General features: G+C 41.0%; 1 protein-coding gene across 2 annotated transcripts in view; it reads right to left on the bottom strand.

The window, feature by feature from the left end:
- Nucleotides 1-1,032: 1,032 nt before the first annotated feature.
- Nucleotides 1,033-17,948, bottom strand: part of MDGA2 (MAM domain containing glycosylphosphatidylinositol anchor 2) — a 427,922-nt gene continuing 411,006 nt past the window's right edge. For both annotated transcript variants that reach the window (XM_040412379.1, XM_040412378.1), the window contains exons 15-17: nt 7,032-7,162; nt 3,823-3,928; nt 1,033-2,593 (exon numbers count right to left, since the gene is read on the bottom strand). In XM_040412379.1, coding sequence (XP_040268313.1) covers nt 2,499-2,593; nt 3,823-3,928; nt 7,032-7,162 — 332 coding nt within the window. In that variant the 3' untranslated portion in view covers nt 1,033-2,498. The remainder of the gene's footprint in view (nt 2,594-3,822; nt 3,929-7,031; nt 7,163-17,948) is intronic.

Genomic DNA, 17,948 nt, shown 5'->3' on the forward strand with positions numbered 1-17,948 from the left:
ATAGCCCGACTCAAGTTTCACCAACTACAGGCTTTTTTTAGGGCATGCCCAGGCAAACAGGTAGAAATCGAATACAAGCATTGTTAAAATCCACATGGTATCAAATTTCAACAGCCCAACTTGAGTTTCACTATCTACAGGCTTTTTCTAGGGCTTGTAGTTATTCCTGGGAAAAAGAAGGGAGGACGAGTTTCTTCACTAGCATTGTGTGTGCTGTGTTGAGTTAATACATATTAATAGGCCTAATTTACTATAAAATACAACAAATGTAACAAGTGTCATTCAGTGTTTAATAAAGTTGTTGCAAATGATGTCGCTGCAGAAGATTTGTGGTGCTCTGCTCTGTTAACGTAGCACACCACGGCACTCTACGCTAGTGCACCATTCATACACCGACTATTAGAACAGCAAGCCTTTTGGTGTGTTGCGTTGATAGCGCAGTGTGCTGACTGTTCATTTGCTGATTGCACAAAAAAATTACTACTGACTCAAAACTGATCCACGTGAACCACTGGGAAAATTTATCATTAGTGGCATTTCTATATTATCTGAGAAACATTAAATTTTCTTTTTGGATACAGACAGAAATAAGCAGTAGACCACTTCTCATACCTAACCTGGAAAGAGGCTTTATTGAACATCGCTGTAAAAAAAATTTGTGTATTTTGTTTCCTTTCGTTCAGTTGAATTACCGAATCGGCACAAATATTTCTACAGTTTTTGAAATAAAATAAAAAATAAAATAATTCTGGTCATGATTCTGCTCTGTCTTCTTGTGCTTCACTTGTTTAAATCAATTCCGGCAATGTTAAATATATAGATTGTTTTTTATTTATAGCCCAATTTCTTGCATAACATTTTTTTTGTAACCATCATGTGTTTTTAAAGAACATAAAAGAATATTTTTGTAGATAAAAGTATTTTCTTTAAATGAAGTTAAACTTTGAGATAATTTAAAGAAATAAAAAAAAAATAATCTTCCAACGTCCATAGCCAACGTTATAAGGGACATATACAATGCGTTGAAAAAGTGGCTGGTTAAGGTATGGAATTTAATCAGGTAGCTCAGTCATTTTTTTACAGTTTTATGTAAAAGTGTATTTTCTTTTTTTTTTTTTTTTTTTCAAACTTGCCAAAATAATAAAATACTATGTCACAATCTGCACAAAGTCTGATTAGCGGGCAGAGGCATCGGACCCTTGCATTTTTATTTTTTTTGTTTTTTTGTTTTTTTTTAATGAAGACTAATAATTCAGACCCAGTGTTTCTGTTGGGTCAATCGAGCCATAGTCTTAGATACTCAGAACATTTTCCTCTTGAGATCAGACTGATTTCATTTCAAATGTAGATAAGAGTAAGAAAATCTTTTTTTTTCCCCATTAAAAAAAAATAAATAAAATATCATATCGAAAGTCCTTGGACAACTTTTCAAACCACCCTAGTTGTAGATAGAGGAAAAGTCAATCTTTCCAATTTTTGCAGAGCAAGGTATAAGATACTGTCAAATGGGTAATAGGCGAGAAAGCCATGGCTGTTTTTGAAAAAACAATCCAAAAACAATACATGTCTCGATCTATATATGTATATGTTTCAAAAGAGATTATGCAGCAACTTAAGTCCATGTATTTTTGTAGCAATTTTTTTGTAAAAATCTGGCCTGCTTTCTATATTCATGAATTGCAGTTTGCTTACAAAATTTTTCCATTTTTTTGTTGTGTTTTATTTTATTTTTCATTTCCACAAACCACTCACAGCAGTGCAAGCTTGTTCAGCTATCTTTTTCAGGCTTGTTAATTGAAGGCACTTGGTTTCCTGGCATTTTATAAAAGGTGGTGGTTTGGTTTCTTTATTACAGCTGATGATGGGCTTGGTGGTGACTTGGTGTCCACAAGCAAGCAGAGTCCCCAGAGCTGGAAAAAAAAAGCTTGTAAGACTAAGCTGCTCTTCCTTGAAAACGTCTACATGCAAAAAACGATACGGCATACCTTTCATTAGCAAAGCTAGGTGATGATGTGGAGCACATGGTCTACAGAGGTCTTGTTTTGGATGGTGGGCAGCCAAGGCAAGAGGGCTTACTGATACTTGTTCCAGACGGAAAACTTTTTTGAATGCAAAATAAATGCCAGATCTTCGTGTACCCTGTTAACTGTGAGGTTTCGGTTGGCAGGCCATTAGGTGTCCATGGTAACAAGCAAACTCTATTCATTTGAAAGAAAACCAGCCATGACGTTGTGCTTTGACAAGGATTCTCGTAATTCCTTCCTTTAAGAGAATATTCAGATTATTCTTGAAAGCCACAGAAGCACTGGAAGGTCTCTCAGTTAGTTTGTGTCCCAAGCATACTTGTAATAACAATTTGTGTCCCGGGTTCCAGTAATTCCCAGTGCCCAAGTGGAGGAATCTTTGGTAGATTGTTTTTTATGCAGTTGTCCATTTACAAAGACTCGTTCTTCGTACCAGTGCCTAGTGAACCTTTTGTAGCCTCTGCCAGGATATGGTCACCTCTGATGACTTAAAAAAGAAAAGAAAAGGAAAACTGGATACAGCCATATATGTAATATAGTCCCAGACACTTTGACTCCGGAAGGTGGAGCTAGGAGAGAAAAAATAAAACGGGAAAAATTACTGAGGGCGTTTATCAATTTTGAAACACTAGCTGTGGAGATAGAGGGCTACTGGTTCTCCAAAGTCTAAGGAGATTTCAGGAAAACCTCTTACATTAGTAAATGTTTCAAATAGTTTCTATCCTGTCCCAAAGATTCTCCCGTAGGGGAGGTATGTCCATTGTGACATCCTGTCACATGACTATGGAAGCCAATCACAGCATGGTCCTGTGGATACAATGTCATGAACATATCATGATTGGCGGCAATAATCATGTAACAGAATGTCCCAATGGACTAGAGGCAGGATTAACTTTGATGGGGAAAAAATTTGGAGGGGCATCAACGGGCCTCCATTCCACCCCTCCTGTCTCCCCAGAGCCCATATAGGAGAGGGGACCTCACATGAATTTCTCGACTGAGGTCTATCCACATGATGCGGACAGGTCATCTGCTTTTAGCTGGATGTGATCACTGAATGGTCCTCAGGGAAGGTTGGTGGCCATGTAGGTCCCTAAGGTAGGTGGCCACAGCAGAATAAACTGTCCTATATTTCAGACTGTAAGTGCCTATAGACCAGTAACCATCTATATCCAACCCTGCCAACAATGATAAATTATCAGATATCACACATACATTTTTGGTTATTAAATTACTTTCCTTCATCACTTCACATAAAAAATAATTTCATGAAATGTTCACACACCAGCCGCATTCTTTCACATTTAAAGTGGTTGTCCATTTTGAAAAATCTATTTTAATTCTAAGGGTTCCACGATGATAAGGTGGTCACATTGTAGAACCTCAGGCGATCAGCTGCAATCTATGAGGGAACCCAGCAGCAAGTCATTCATTTCCCTGCAGTGCCCCCACAGGGGAAATGAAGCACTGCACAGTGAAACTCTCCTTGTAGCTGCTGTTCTCTCTGGATAATAGCTAATGATCCTGAAGAGAGGAGCCCCCCTCCCCCAGTATTAAAGGAGTTATCCTGTGATTAATGTAAGAAATGAAAATCAGACAATCTCTCTGTAACAAAGCTAAAACCAGCCCTGTACCTCACATGGAGCCAGAGATTGCTCCAGTTGTTCTCCTATAACTGTAGAATCTTTTTGTGGGACGACCCCTTTAACTCAGAATTCCCTAATAGAGTATTTCATTGTTTTAAGCATTTTGCCTCTTTAAAAAATAATTCTCTGTAAAAAAAAAAAGTGCTACCTACAAGTGACTGGCTGATCCACCTTCGCACATTCTCCCTCAATGATCGACACGTCATCTACAGCGATGTCGCCTTCAATCCCAGGACCCCGAACACCTTCAAATATTATCTGTAGAGTGGAAAAGTCCCAGAGTCACGTTACGTCAGACGATAGACTGGAGGAAGACGGGATTCAACGGCTTAGACTGAATGGATCAAAATGCGATGACGTAAATATTCACACAACAGTGAAAAGCGGACGTTTTCAGAACCAGTGCAATCTATGGTTCTGTTCACATGACTGTTATTTCACGGGCCTTGAAAAATGGGTAAAAAAAATAGGACATGCATCCGTGAAAAAAACTGTCTTAAAAATAGACTCTTTTTCCGTTTTTTAAATGCCATTTTTTTCCACTGTTGTGTGAATGTAGCCTTAATCATGATGTATACAGCTATAGATAGATGAATGAATCAATAGATAGATAGATATACAGTAGATATGAGATCTTATAGCCCATTTTTAAAATCTACTGTGTATCCATTTTATAACCTTTGTCTAGCACACTTTAATCTTCACATATAAAAAACGGATTTGAAATACAGGAGATAATTACCTGCGACAGTAGAAATATTGTGTATTTATGGAGGTTCAGTGCGGTCTGCAATATGTGGGGCCAGGGGTGGACTGGACATAGACCCCACAGGGAAATTTCCCGGTGGCCCCCTGAACCCTTCTCACAGCCTCCAGTCGGATAAATAATGATTTAATGCTTTAAACATTAATTAATGTAGGAGCATCAGGTACTAATACCCTGCTGAATTCACCTGCACCGCTGCCCTCAGGACGGAGATACAGTTGAATACTGCAGCGGTGGTGGCGGTATTTTGTGCTGCCCTACAGTTTTGCTGGCCCTTCCTACTTGTGCTCCAGCTTCTTTCAATTTGGACCCTCCTAAGACATGGGGACACTTTTTAGGTTTCCAGGGCCACTTGAAGTTCCCAGTCCGCCCCTGCATGAATAAATGAGCACATTTCTAATAATAAAAATGGAAATTTAAGCACATTGTCGGCCATTACATCGTAGAGATCATGAGTATTTCAAGGCAGTAGGAATTTGCGAGGGTGAGAATTAGAGATGAGTGAATTTCATGTTATGAAATTCATTCCCGCTTCGTTGGTGGTAAAAGCAGAATTGCGTTATGGATTCCGTTACCACGGATCATAACGCAATTCTGTGACGGAATGCATAACGGAATGCCTTTAGAGGCATTCCGTTATTCATTCTGTCATAATAGAAGTCTATGGGCTGCAAAACGCATCCATCCCCACTCCGTTATGCAGGAGAAGACTCATGATCAGGAGAGGACTCCCCTTCATAATGGAAACGGGACGGATCCGTTTTGCAGCCCTTAGACTTCTATTAAGACGGAATGAATAACGTAATGCTTCTAAAGGCATCCCGTTATGCATTGCGTCATAGAATTGCGTTATGGTCCGTGGTAACGGAATCCATAACGCAATTCTGCTTTTACCACCAACGAAGCTTGAACGAATTTCAAAATATGAAGTTCGCTCATCTTTAGTGAGAATCATCGGAGAGATCTCCGGAGAAGATTATTCTGCAAAGAAACCGTGTTTATTTAAAAAATGTAATACTTTGTTGCCAAATGGTCTGAATCTTGACCTGGATTTGAATTGTTTAATTAGGAAGGATTAACAAAACCCTAACGGGTTAGGCACTCTCTTCAGGAGGGTGGGGTATAGGGAAGAGCAATGATGCTTTTTTTAAACCTGAGTATGAGCCCTGGGGGTTCACCCCTGAGGAAGCTGTAATGGGAGACCGGCCGGTCGCTGCTGGTGAGGACATTGTTTCTAGTAGGTACAATAAATGAGCGGGCCTGTTGGTTCCACCCAGTCCTTCCTTTTGTTCCTTTGCTTTGTCTTTCCTCTGTCATCGCTTTACCTCTGGAACTGCACATCTACATCCGGGTGTGCAATCAGCGCTAGGAAATCGCAGAGTGAAAGCGAGGGTTGAATCAGGACGCCAAAGCGGAGACTGAAAGGAATTCTGATCTCTGCTATATTAGTGGAAGATCCTTGGGTGGGGCAAGACATCCCTGTGAGACAGATTGGGCCTGTACCCTCTTATAGCATTTACGTGTAATCCTTTGTGCTGTGGACACATAATTAGGAAATCCTGGCGGCTCCGTACAAAAAAAACTGTATAATCGTTACGTATGACTTTATTTCCCTTAAAGTTTCTATCCTGATGGAGCCTGGATGATGCTGAGAAGCTCCGCATGTCCACACAATGTATGAATAATGGAGGGATCTCAGATTAATACAAATGTCTACCAGCGACCAATAGGACTGCACCTCCCGGTACCAAGCGCTGTCATGATGCCAGAATAGCAATTTGGCACGCTCGGAGAACGGCCTGTCCCATCCCCAGATTTACTGGTATGCTTTTTATAGTTCACAATTTCTCAAAATGATTCTGACCAGAGGATTTGCCAACAATCCCTCTGGAGAGATCAGGCGCCTTGTGCTGTGTGCAAAATCCTTGATTTATAAATCTGCAGCTCTTTAATTCAATTAAATATCAGAAATTCTGCAAAGCTGGCGATGGATTTATGGCGAGGTTCTGGTCTTTAAGTTATATTCTAGGGTTTTACCCTGGTTATTTTGAGCCAATGTTCAAAAATAGGCTTTTTTGTCAAGTGGAGACCATCAGAAGGCAGCCTGCCTGATAATAATGGGTCTTTACAGCTAACTACTGTGGCATGTGATAAAGAGCAAATCAGGTGAAAATAGCATAATTCTGCTTCTAAAGGAAAATCAGGACAGTAGCTATCAGGGATGCACCACCAATGAGGCCAGGTGAGGCGTTTGCCTCAGGCGGCAAGACCCAGAGACAACGGGGGCAGTGGCAGGACTGTGGGAAAATATTTTTATATTCAACTGTATCCCAGTATGCCTTAAACAGTAGGGCTGGATGGGTTGGGCGCTGTTTACATTTTCGCCTCAGGTAGCAGAAAGGCTAGGTGCAGCCCTGGTAGCCACATACGAAGACTCCAGAGTTATAAATGACATATGGTACATAGGCGGCCCCTTGTCGTAGACTGAGGCAAGCACAAAAAATGGAGACCACAATGACCCCATTATAAGTACACAAATCTATGGATATCTATGGAACATCTATAGAAGAACATACCTTATTGGGTTTTACCTACCTGAAATGATGCCGTTGGGTGTATATTAATACGGGCTTGATGCCACTGCTCTCCTTTATTTCCAATGGCCGACCAGATTTGTATTTCGGTGCTGGCTTGCCCTTTGAGTCGAAGGAATGTGTTCAAGCTCCCTATGAAATGCAGAAACAAAATTCTCAATTGAGACTTATCTTTTTGGCCTCGGTGCCGAGGGTTTTCCTCTGCCGCAGAGCCACAGTAAACACCCCTCGATCTAGATACAGAAGTCCCTCTGATTGGGCATCCAACAAATACAAACAAATGTCCAAAAAACAAAGCTTTAGTGGGGATATCCGCATAACCACTATAGGCCAATTCCACTCTCCAAAATTGAAAAGCGCTGGTGTGTGAGAGCCTTTACCATCTTTCCAATCCGGTCAATGGATGGGATATCGCTTCCACATTGGACAGGGCCACAACTAATCCTCTTCCTTGAATCCACCTGACGTGCACATGCGCCAGGGAATAGTTCTTGCCCTGTCCACAGCTCCTCTCTTGTCGTAGGCTGTGATGTCCTGTCCACTGTCCAGGGTGGAAACCTGATAAAAAAACGTCATGCTGGTGGAAGCAGGATTTCCAGAAGAGGGGTTTTACATGACTGGGTTCCTGCGAAGCTGATCCACACATATTACAAGCCTTATTCTACATGACAGTTATGTGCAACCAAGGTAGGTTGGCAGGGCCTGCTGGGTTCCAGAAAATCTCATTACCAAATTGCAAAAATTGTCATTTTTTTTAATTTTTGTAATAATTTTTCATTTTATATGTATTCTACAGTTCTTTTGAAAAATCTGAAATGAATATCACACAAAAGAACAAGAAAAGGAAATTCAGACCTAATATACAATTCGTCCTTTTTCATAAAATCAAAGCAACACGATACACGCAGATATGTCTCGGTATCAGCTCCCCTGCTCCTCCATGGTGTCTGAGAAGGCACATCTCTTTCCGGAGACTATATCAGGCTATGGACAATGTTCTGACCATTGACTCCCAGTCATTGCAGCAGCCACATAGGAGGCACACCCTGTTGACCACTCATACGCATAACACAGGAATGAAGGGCGTGTCTTCAATATGGCCGGTGAGAGGGAAGTTTTAAAAAAAATATATATTTTCATTATTTCTCAATTTAATTCATGATAAGTTCACTATAACCAGCGTGAAGTGCAGGAGCTGTATTACCATCGGAGAGACTGACAATGGTGCGCTGTGAACATCACACAATGACCTTTATAGAGAAGAAAGTGTCTCTCCCTAATGAACCCAATGTACTTTCTGGATGCTACCTGTAAGGTGGAAGTCATCTGGAAATCGAGGCTGCTAAAAAAATCCAGGGTGTTTAGAAATCAATGTGGCTGTGAATAAGACTGGTTCAAAAGAACAAGACTCTCAGAGAAGTGCGACAAGGACCTGGAGGCTCTCCTTCCTCATTAAGACTTCTACCGAGAAGAGAAAAGGCTGGTCAAGCACGCCAAGGAACACGATAACAATATCATAAGGGGAATGACATTGTTACTTTCCTTGCAGCTCTGCCGCACTAGACAAGACGTGTTCTTCAAGTACTGTAGATTAGGAAAAAGTTGAAGAAAATACATTTCGTGGTAACTTAAAGGGGTTAATAGGATTAGAATAAGAATAGCATTGCTGCCGCACCTGGCATTAAGTGTAGGGTACTGGAATTCAGCCCCATTGAAGGGAAGGGGTACCAAACACAACCTGTAGACAGATATGGCACTGCTTGGAGAAAGCAGCCATGTTTTTTCTAATATTGTAGGGCAGGGATGCCCAACCTGCGGCCCTCCAACTGTTGTAAAACTACAACTCCCACCATGCCCTGCTGTAGGCTGATAGCTGTAGGCTGTCCGGGCATGCTGAGAGTTGTAGTTTTGCAACAGCTGGAGGGCCACAGGTTGGGCATCCCTGCTGTAGGGTATTGTAAAATTAGTAAGAACCATTTATTGGGGAAATGAATCAAGGGTTTTATATGAATCAACCACCCTCTAGCAGAGATTTTCATAATCTCACTGCTCTTACAATACAGTCCCATAGTCTCACTGCTCTTACAGTAAAGAATCCCAGTCACTGCTATCATAGTCTCACTGCCCTTAAGTAAAAAACCTTAAGTCTCACTGCTCTTACAGTAGAGTTCCACTGCTCTTATAGCAAAGAATCTTAAAGGGTAACTGTCATATTTTCATAAAAATTTAAATTTTAGCATATGTTACTGCTGCAACAGCATTATGCATAAAGCAATCTTTAGTTTCTTCACATACCACTGTTTTACTTGAGGTTTTCCCTTAGTTACGGCTGTTTAAACATTTACAATATGAGGACCTTCTCAAGATGGCTCCTCTGCTGGTTCTCTGAGGCCAAAACTGCTTTCCCTCACTTTCCAAACACACTTGCTGTAGCCAGCAGCTCCCTTCCAGCCAATCAGATTGGATTAACGAGAGACACGCCCCCTCACTCTGAAGCCTAATGCAGGCATGCAGTGTGAAGGACCGCACCTATGTCTTCTGTTTATACTAAAAGGAAAACAGACAAGCCCTAGCAACGGTCTTTTAAGGTAGCAGTGGAAAGGGACAGAGGACATTAATGAAAGCTGTTATTATGAGGTAATTACAGATCTTTTGACAATCATTGTGTAGCTGGCCAGCTAAGAAGACCTATCCTAGGTTGCTAATATAGCTTATATGTTTATACAGTTAGACCTGCCAATAGCCTTAATACAGTTCCTATGTTTGTGTGTTAAAGACCAAAGCAGAGTTATTTACAGTGACTTCATGTTTGGATGTTATATAACTGTTAGATATTGTGTTCACAGAAGCAGAAAAGATAATATGCCTTTAAGATTCATTATATGGATGTGAGGTAAGCTCAATGACAGCAGAAATAACAGAAACCATAGAGTTAAACTGTTGTTGCTGGGCAGGAGTCTAGACCAATCACAGCCAGCCTCACACACATCAGGAGTTTTGACCAATCACAGCCAGCCTCACACACAGCCTGTGTGGGAAATTCTCCTAGCAGGAGCTGCTAGAATTTTTTATTTTAACAGAGAGAGGAGCTGAATAGACACACACTCCACTAAAAGCTGTGTTTTATGGAAGCAGAGAGGCCAAAATAGGTTTTTAAAACAGTTATATAATGTTCCTACTGTTAATATAGTGATTAGAACTATATACTGAACCAGTTATATGTGTGTTTACTTATAGTTACACCAATTGCAAACTACAAAGACCGCAATCCAAATTCAAATTCCATATTGCAATCCAAATTGCATACAACCATACCAGATCATACTCAACCAATCTACAAATAGTTACTGTTACTGCATACTGCAAATTGCAACCAAATTCAGCAAGTAAACTATTAGTTAGACCTCAGATATACCTCTCAGAGAGATCATAAGGTGCTTAAATAACTTAAAGTGAGAGTACAGATACTGAAGAGAGAAATATATCCACCATTTTATGTTGAATGACAAGATTGATCAGTTGAAACACCATCTTATGCATACCGCCATTTTGTGATATCTTTTCAACACTTGTTTTTTTACATAGACTATCTGCTGCGGAGGCGGCAGTGTTATATATGAAGAAAAGTTGAAGTTAATAAAGAACTTATTTCAAGCATTTGGTGTGCTCTTTAAACCTACGGTTTCCATAAAACAGCGCTAGAGGAATTACAGAGTTAAATTAGACAGTCTGATTAGACTAAAAGTCAGAGATATCAAAATTCTTCTAATGCCACAGAGCAAACGGCACTTCATAGTGCTGCGCCTGCCACACATTGACAGACTAACTCAGGTATACATGCCTAGCTATAATAAATTAGCAAATAAAAAAAAATATGACAGTTACCCTTTAAGTCTCACTGTCATTACAGTAAAGAATTTATAGTCTCACTGTCCTTACAGTAAAGAGTCCATAGTCTCACTGCTCTTACAGTAAAGAGTCCATAGTCTCACTGCTCTTATAGTAGAGTCCATAGTCTCACTGTCCTTACAGTAAAGAGTCTATAGTCTCACTGCTCTTATAGTAGAGTCCATAGTCTCACTGTCCTTACAGTAAAGAGTCCATAGTCTCACTGCTCTTACAGTAAAGAGTCCATAGTCTCACTGCTCTTACAGTAAAGAGTCCATAGTCTCACTGCTCTTACAGTATAGAGTCCATAGTCTCACTGCTCTTACAGTATAGAGTCCATAGTCTCACTGCTCTTACAGTAAAGAGTCCATAGTCTCACTGCTCTTACAGTAAAGAGTTCCATAGTCTCACTGCTCTTATAGTAGAGTCCATAGTCTCACTGCTCTTACAGTAAAGAGTCCATAGTCTCACTGCTCTTATAGTAGAGTCCATAGTCTCACTGCTCTTACAGTAAAGAGTCCATAGTCTCACTGCTCTTACAGTAAAGAGTCCATAGTCTCACTGTCCTTACAGTAGAGTCCATAGTCTCACTGCTCTTACAGTAAAGAGTCCATAGTCTCACTGCTCTTACAGTAGAGTCCATAGTCTCACTGCTCTTATAGTAGAGTCCATAGTCTCACTGCTCTTACAGTAAGGAGTCCATAGTCTCACTGCTCTTACAGTATAGAGTCCATAGTCTCACTGCTCTTACAGTAAAGAGTTCCATAGTCTCACTGCTCTTACAGTAGAGTCCATAGTCTCACTGTCCTTACAGTAAGGAGTCCATAGTCTCACTGCTCTTACAGTAAAGTCAATAGTCTCACTGCTCTTACAGTAAAGAGTCCATAGTCTCACTGCTCTTACAGTAAAGAGTCCATAGTCTCACTGCTCTTACAGTAAAAAGAGTCCATAGTCTCACTGCTCTTACAGTAAAGAGTCCATAGTCTCACTGCTCTTACAGTAAAGAGTCCATAGTCTCACTGCTCTTACAATAAAGAGTCCATAGTCTCACTGCTCTTACAGCAAAGAGTCCATAGTCTCACTGCTCTTACAATAAAGAGTCCATAGTCTCACTGCTCTTACAGTAGAGAGTCCATAGTCTCACTGCTCTTACAGTAAAGAGTCCATAGTCTCACTGCTCTTACAGTATAGAGTCCATAGTCTCACTGCTCTTACAGTAGAGTCCATAGTCTCACTGCTCTTACAATAAAGAGTCCATAGTCTCACTGTTCTTACAGTAAAGAGTCCATAGTCTCACTGCTCTTATAGTAAAAAATCCATAGTCTCACTGCTCTTACAGTAAAGAGTTCGATAGTCTCACTGCTCTTACAGTAGAGTCCATAGTCTCACTGTCCTTACAGTAAGGAGTCCATAGTCTCACTGCTCTTACAGTAAAGAGTCCATAGTCTCACTGCTCTTACAGTAAAGAGTCTATAGTCTCACTGCTCTTACAATAAAGAGTCCATAGTCTCACTGCTCTTACAGTAAAGAGTCCATAGTCTCACTGCTCTTACAATAAAGAGTCCATAGTCTCACTGCTCTTACAGTAAAGAGTCCATAGTCTCACTGCTCTTACAGTAAAGAATCCATAGTCTCACTGCTCTTACAGTAAAGAGTCCACAGTCTCACTGCTCTTACAGTAAAGAGTCCATAGTCTCACTGCTCTAACAGTAAAGAGTCCATAGTCTCACTGCTCTTACAGTAAAGAGTCCATAGTCTCACTGTTCTTACAGTAAAGAGTCCATAGTCTCACTGCTCTTACAGTAAAGAGTCCATAGTCTTACTGCTCTTACAGTATAGAGTCCATAGTCTCACTGCTCTTACAGTAAACAGTCCATAGTCTCACTGCTCTTACAGTAAAGAGTCTTTAGTCTCACTGCTCTTACAGTAAAGAGTCCATAGTCTCACTGCTCTTACAGTATAGAGTCCATAGTCTCACTGCTCTTACAGTAAAGAGTCCATAGTCTCACTGCTCTTACAGTAAAGAGTCCATAGTCTCACTGCTCTTACAGTACAGAGTCCATAGTCTCACTGCTCTTACAGTAAAGAGTCCATAGTCTCACTGCTCTTACAGTATAGAGTCCATAGTCTCACTGTTCTTACAGTAAAGAGTCCATAGTCTCACTGCTCTTATAGTAAAAAATCCATAGTCTCTCTGCTCATACAGTAAAGATTCCCATAATGTCTTACAATAAAGAGTCCCATGGTCTCACTGCTCTTACGGTAAAGAGTCCCTTCATTATTATATTTATACAAAACTGTTTCTTTGCCTGTCATATATATTTTTAATGAAGGACAAATGCAACTTCTCAGTCGGAAAGGGTAAAGGGCAGGAACCCCCAATCTAGTTATTAGTGTGGGGCTTAAATGCCCTTTTGTCCTTCGGTACCTTGTATCATGAGTTTATGTCACAGAAAGAGAACCTAAGACTGGAATGGCTATGGTTAATCCAGACGAGAACTCCGGCTTCTTTTCTCTACGGACTGAAAGAAACTGCACATCGAAAGCCAACAGACAGAAAAAATCTGAAACCATCGATCATCAATGGGGATCACGGACAAACATATTGACAAGATGCAGGTTGAGAATTTCACTGAATCTAAATCTTCGTTTCACTGATTCAGGTGTGAAGAGATCGATGAAGGAGAGAGATGGATGAGAATTGATCAGGAGCTCCAGCAGCAATAAGAGACTGATGACGTATCGGGCCAGACAGTAAACAGGATTAATGGCCGCTCTCCGGGTCTTTTATTACGGCTTCTCCGTTCCACATGCTCGCTTTTACAGAACTGCAGTAACTTTCTTTTCTTCCCTTTTCTTGCCAAGTTTCTTCATCTGAACTCACTGGCCTTAGGATGCTCGGCCTACGTTATTACACAGTGCTCATCATGTGACTCTGCAGAATGAGGGTCCAACAGATGGTGTGACACCTGAGGCTTCAGATCACCAGAAGTATTATTCATATAATCATATACACGACCTATGCAACTAAAGTAATAACTGGAATGGGCGGACTACAGATCCCAGAAAGATTATCAAAATTAGGGTCATTTAGTTTAGAATAAAAACGACTTAGGGGAGATCTAATAACTATGTATAAATATATCAGGGGTCACTCCCATCATCTATTTATCCCCAGGACTGTGACCGTGATGAGGGGACATCCTTCTTCTATGTCTAGAGGAAAGAAGGTTTGTCCAGCAACATAGAAGAGGATTATTTACTGTAAGAGCAGTGAGACTATGGACTCAACTGAAGGAGCAGTGGAACTATGGACTCTTTACTGTAAGAGCAATGAGACTATGGACACTTTACTGTAATAGCAGTGAGACTATGTACTCCTTACTGTAAGAGCAGTGAGACTATGGACTCTTTACTGTAAGAGCAGTGAGACTATGGACTCTTTACTGTAAGAGGAGTGAGACTATGGACTCTATACTGTAAGAGCGGTGAGACTATGGACTCTATACTGTAAGAGCAGTGAGACTATGGACTCTATACTGTAAGAGCAGTGAGACTATGGACTCTTTACTGTAAGAGCAGTGAGACTATGGACTCTTTACTGTAAGAGCACTGAGACTATGGACTCTTTATGGTAAGAGCAGTGAGACTATGGACTCTTTACTGTAATAGCAGTGAGACTATGTACTCCTTACTGTAAGAGCAGTGAGACTATGGACTCTTTACTGTAAGAGCAGTGAGACTATGGACTCTTTACTGTAAGAGGAGTGAGACTATGGACTCTATACTGTAAGAGCGGTGAGACTATGGACTCTATACTGTAAGAGCAGTGAGACTATGGACTCTATACTGTAAGAGCAGTGAGACTATGGACTCTTTACTGTAAGAGCAGTGAGACTATGGACTCTTTACTGTAAGAGCACTGAGACTATGGACTCTTTATGGTAAGAGCAGTGAGACTATGGACTCTTTACTGTAAGAGCAGTGAGACTATGGACTCTGTACTGTAAGAGCAGTGAGACTATGGACTCTTTACGGTAAGAGCAGTGAGACTATGGACTCTGTACTGTAAGAGCAGTGAGACTATGGACTCTATACTGTAAGAGCAGTGAGACTATGGACTATATACTGTAAGAGCAGTGAGACTATGGACTATATACTGTAAGAGCAGTGAGACTATGGACTCTTTACTGTAAGAGCAGTGAGACTATGGACTCTTTACTGTAAGAGCAGTGAGACTATGGACTCCCTACTGTAAGAGCAGTGAGACTATGGGCTCTTTACTGTAAGAGCAGTGAGACTATGGACTCCCTACTGTAAGAGCAGTGAGACTATGGGCTCTTTACTGTAAGAGCAGTGAGACTATGGACTCTACTGTAAGAGCAGTGAGACTATGGACTCTATACTGTAAGAGCAGTGAGACTTTGGACTCTTTACTGTAAGAGCAGTGAGACTATGGACTCTTTACTGTAAGAGCAGTGAGACTATGGACTCTTTACTGTAAGAGCAGTGAGACTATGGACTCTTTACTGTAAGAGCAGTGAGACTAAGGACTCTATACTGTAAGAGCAGTGAGACTATAGACTCTTTACTGTAAGAGCAGTGAGACTATGGATTCTTTACTGCAAGAGCAGCGAGACTATGGATTCTTTACTGTAAGAGCAGTGAGACTATGGGCTCTTTACTGTAAGAGCAGTGAGACTATGGACTCTTTACTGTAAGAGCAGTGAGACTATGGACTCTTTACTGTAAGAGCAGTGAGACTATGGACTCCCTACTGTAAGAGCAGTGAGACTATGGGCTCTTTACTGTAAGAGCAGTGAGACTATGGACTCCCTACTGTAAGAGCAGTGAGACTATGGGCTCTTTACTGTAAGAGCAGTGAGACTATGGACTCTACTGTAAGAGCAGTGAGACTATGGACTCTATACTGTAAGAGCAGTGAGACTTTGGACTCTTTACTGTAAGAGCAGTGAGACTATGGACTCTTTACTGTAAGAGCAGTGAGACTATGGACTCTTTACTGTAAGAGCAGTGAGACTATGGACTCTTTACTGTAAGAGCAGTGAGACTAAGGACTCTATACTGTAAGAGCAGTGAGACTATAGACTCTTTACTGTAAGAGCAGTGAGACTATGGATTCTTTACTGCAAGAGCAGCGAGACTATGGACTTTACTGTAAGAGCAGCGAGACTATAGATTCTTTACTGTAAGAGAAGTGAGACTATGGACTCTTTACTGTAAGAGCAGTGAGACTGTGGACTCTTTACTGTAAGAGCAGTGAGACTATGGACTCTTTACTGTAAGAGCAGTGAGACTATGGACTCTTTACTGTAAGAGCAGTAAGACTATGGAACTCTTCACTGTAAGAGCAGTAATACTATGGACTCTTTACTGTAAGAGCAGTGAGACTATGGACACTATACTGTAAGAGCAGTGAGACTATGGACACTATACTGTAAGAGCAGTGAGACTATGGGCTCTTTACTGTAAGAGCAGTGAGACTATGGACTCTTTACTATAAGAGCAGTGAGACTATGGAACTCTTCACTGTAAGAGCAGTAATACTATGGACTCTTTACTGTAAGAGCAGTGAGACTATGGACACTATACTGTAAGAGCAGTGAGACTATGGACACTATACTGTAAGAGCAGTGAGACTATGTACTCCTTACTGTAAGAGCAGTGAGACTATGGACTCTTTACTGTAAGAGCAGTGAGACTATGGACTCTTTACTGTAAGAGCAGTGAGACTATGTACTCCTTACTGTAAGAGCAGTGAGACTATGGACTCTTTACTGTAAGAGCAGTGAGACTATGGACTCTTTACTGTAAGAGCAGTGAGACTATGGACTCTTTACTGTAAGAGCAGTGAGACTATGGACTCTTTACTGTAAGAGCAGTGAGACTATGGACTCTTTACTGTAAGAGCAGTGAGACTATGGACACTATACTGTAAGAGCAGTGAGACTATGGACACTATACTGTAAGAGCAGTGAGACTATGGGCTCTTTACTGTAAGAGCAGTGAGACTATGGACTCTTTACTGTAAGAGCAGTGAGACTATGGAACTCTTCACTGTAAGAGCAGTAATACTATGGACTCTTTACTGTAAGAGCAGTGAGACTATGGACACTATACTGTAAGAGCAGTGAGACTATGGACACTATACTGTAAGAGCAGTGAGACTATGTACTCCTTACTGTAAGAGCAGTGAGACTATGGACTCTTTACTGTAAGAGCAGTGAGACTATGGACTCTTTACTGTAAGAGCAATGAGACTATGGACACTTTACTGTAATAGCAGTGAGACTATGTACTCCTTACTGTAAGAGCAGTGAGACTATGGACTCTTTACTGTAAGAGCAGTGAGACTATGGACTCTTTACTGTAAGAGGAGTGAGACTATGGACTCTATACTGTAAGAGCGGTGAGACTATGGACTCTATACTGTAAGAGCAGTGAGACTATGGACTCTATACTGTAAGAGCAGTGAGACTATGGACTCTTTACTGTAAGAGCAGTGAGACTATGGACTCTTTACTGTAAGAGCACTGAGACTATGGACTCTTTATGGTAAGAGCAGTGAGACTATGGACTCTTTACTGTAATAGCAGTGAGACTATGTACTCCTTACTGTAAGAGCAGTGAGACTATGGACTCTTTACTGTAAGAGCAGTGAGACTATGGACTCTTTACTGTAAGAGGAGTGAGACTATGGACTCTATACTGTAAGAGCGGTGAGACTATGGACTCTATACTGTAAGAGCAGTGAGACTATGGACTCTATACTGTAAGAGCAGTGAGACTATGGACTCTTTACTGTAAGAGCAGTGAGACTATGGACTCTTTACTGTAAGAGCACTGAGACTATGGACTCTTTATGGTAAGAGCAGTGAGACTATGGACTCTTTACTGTAAGAGCAGTGAGACTATGGACTCTGTACTGTAAGAGCAGTGAGACTATGGACTCTTTACGGTAAGAGCAGTGAGACTATGGACTCTGTACTGTAAGAGCAGTGAGACTATG

Source organism: Bufo bufo, chromosome 11, assembly GCF_905171765.1.
Source record: "Bufo bufo chromosome 11, aBufBuf1.1, whole genome shotgun sequence".
In the NCBI taxonomy this organism is placed as follows: Eukaryota; Metazoa; Chordata; class Amphibia; order Anura; family Bufonidae; genus Bufo; species Bufo bufo.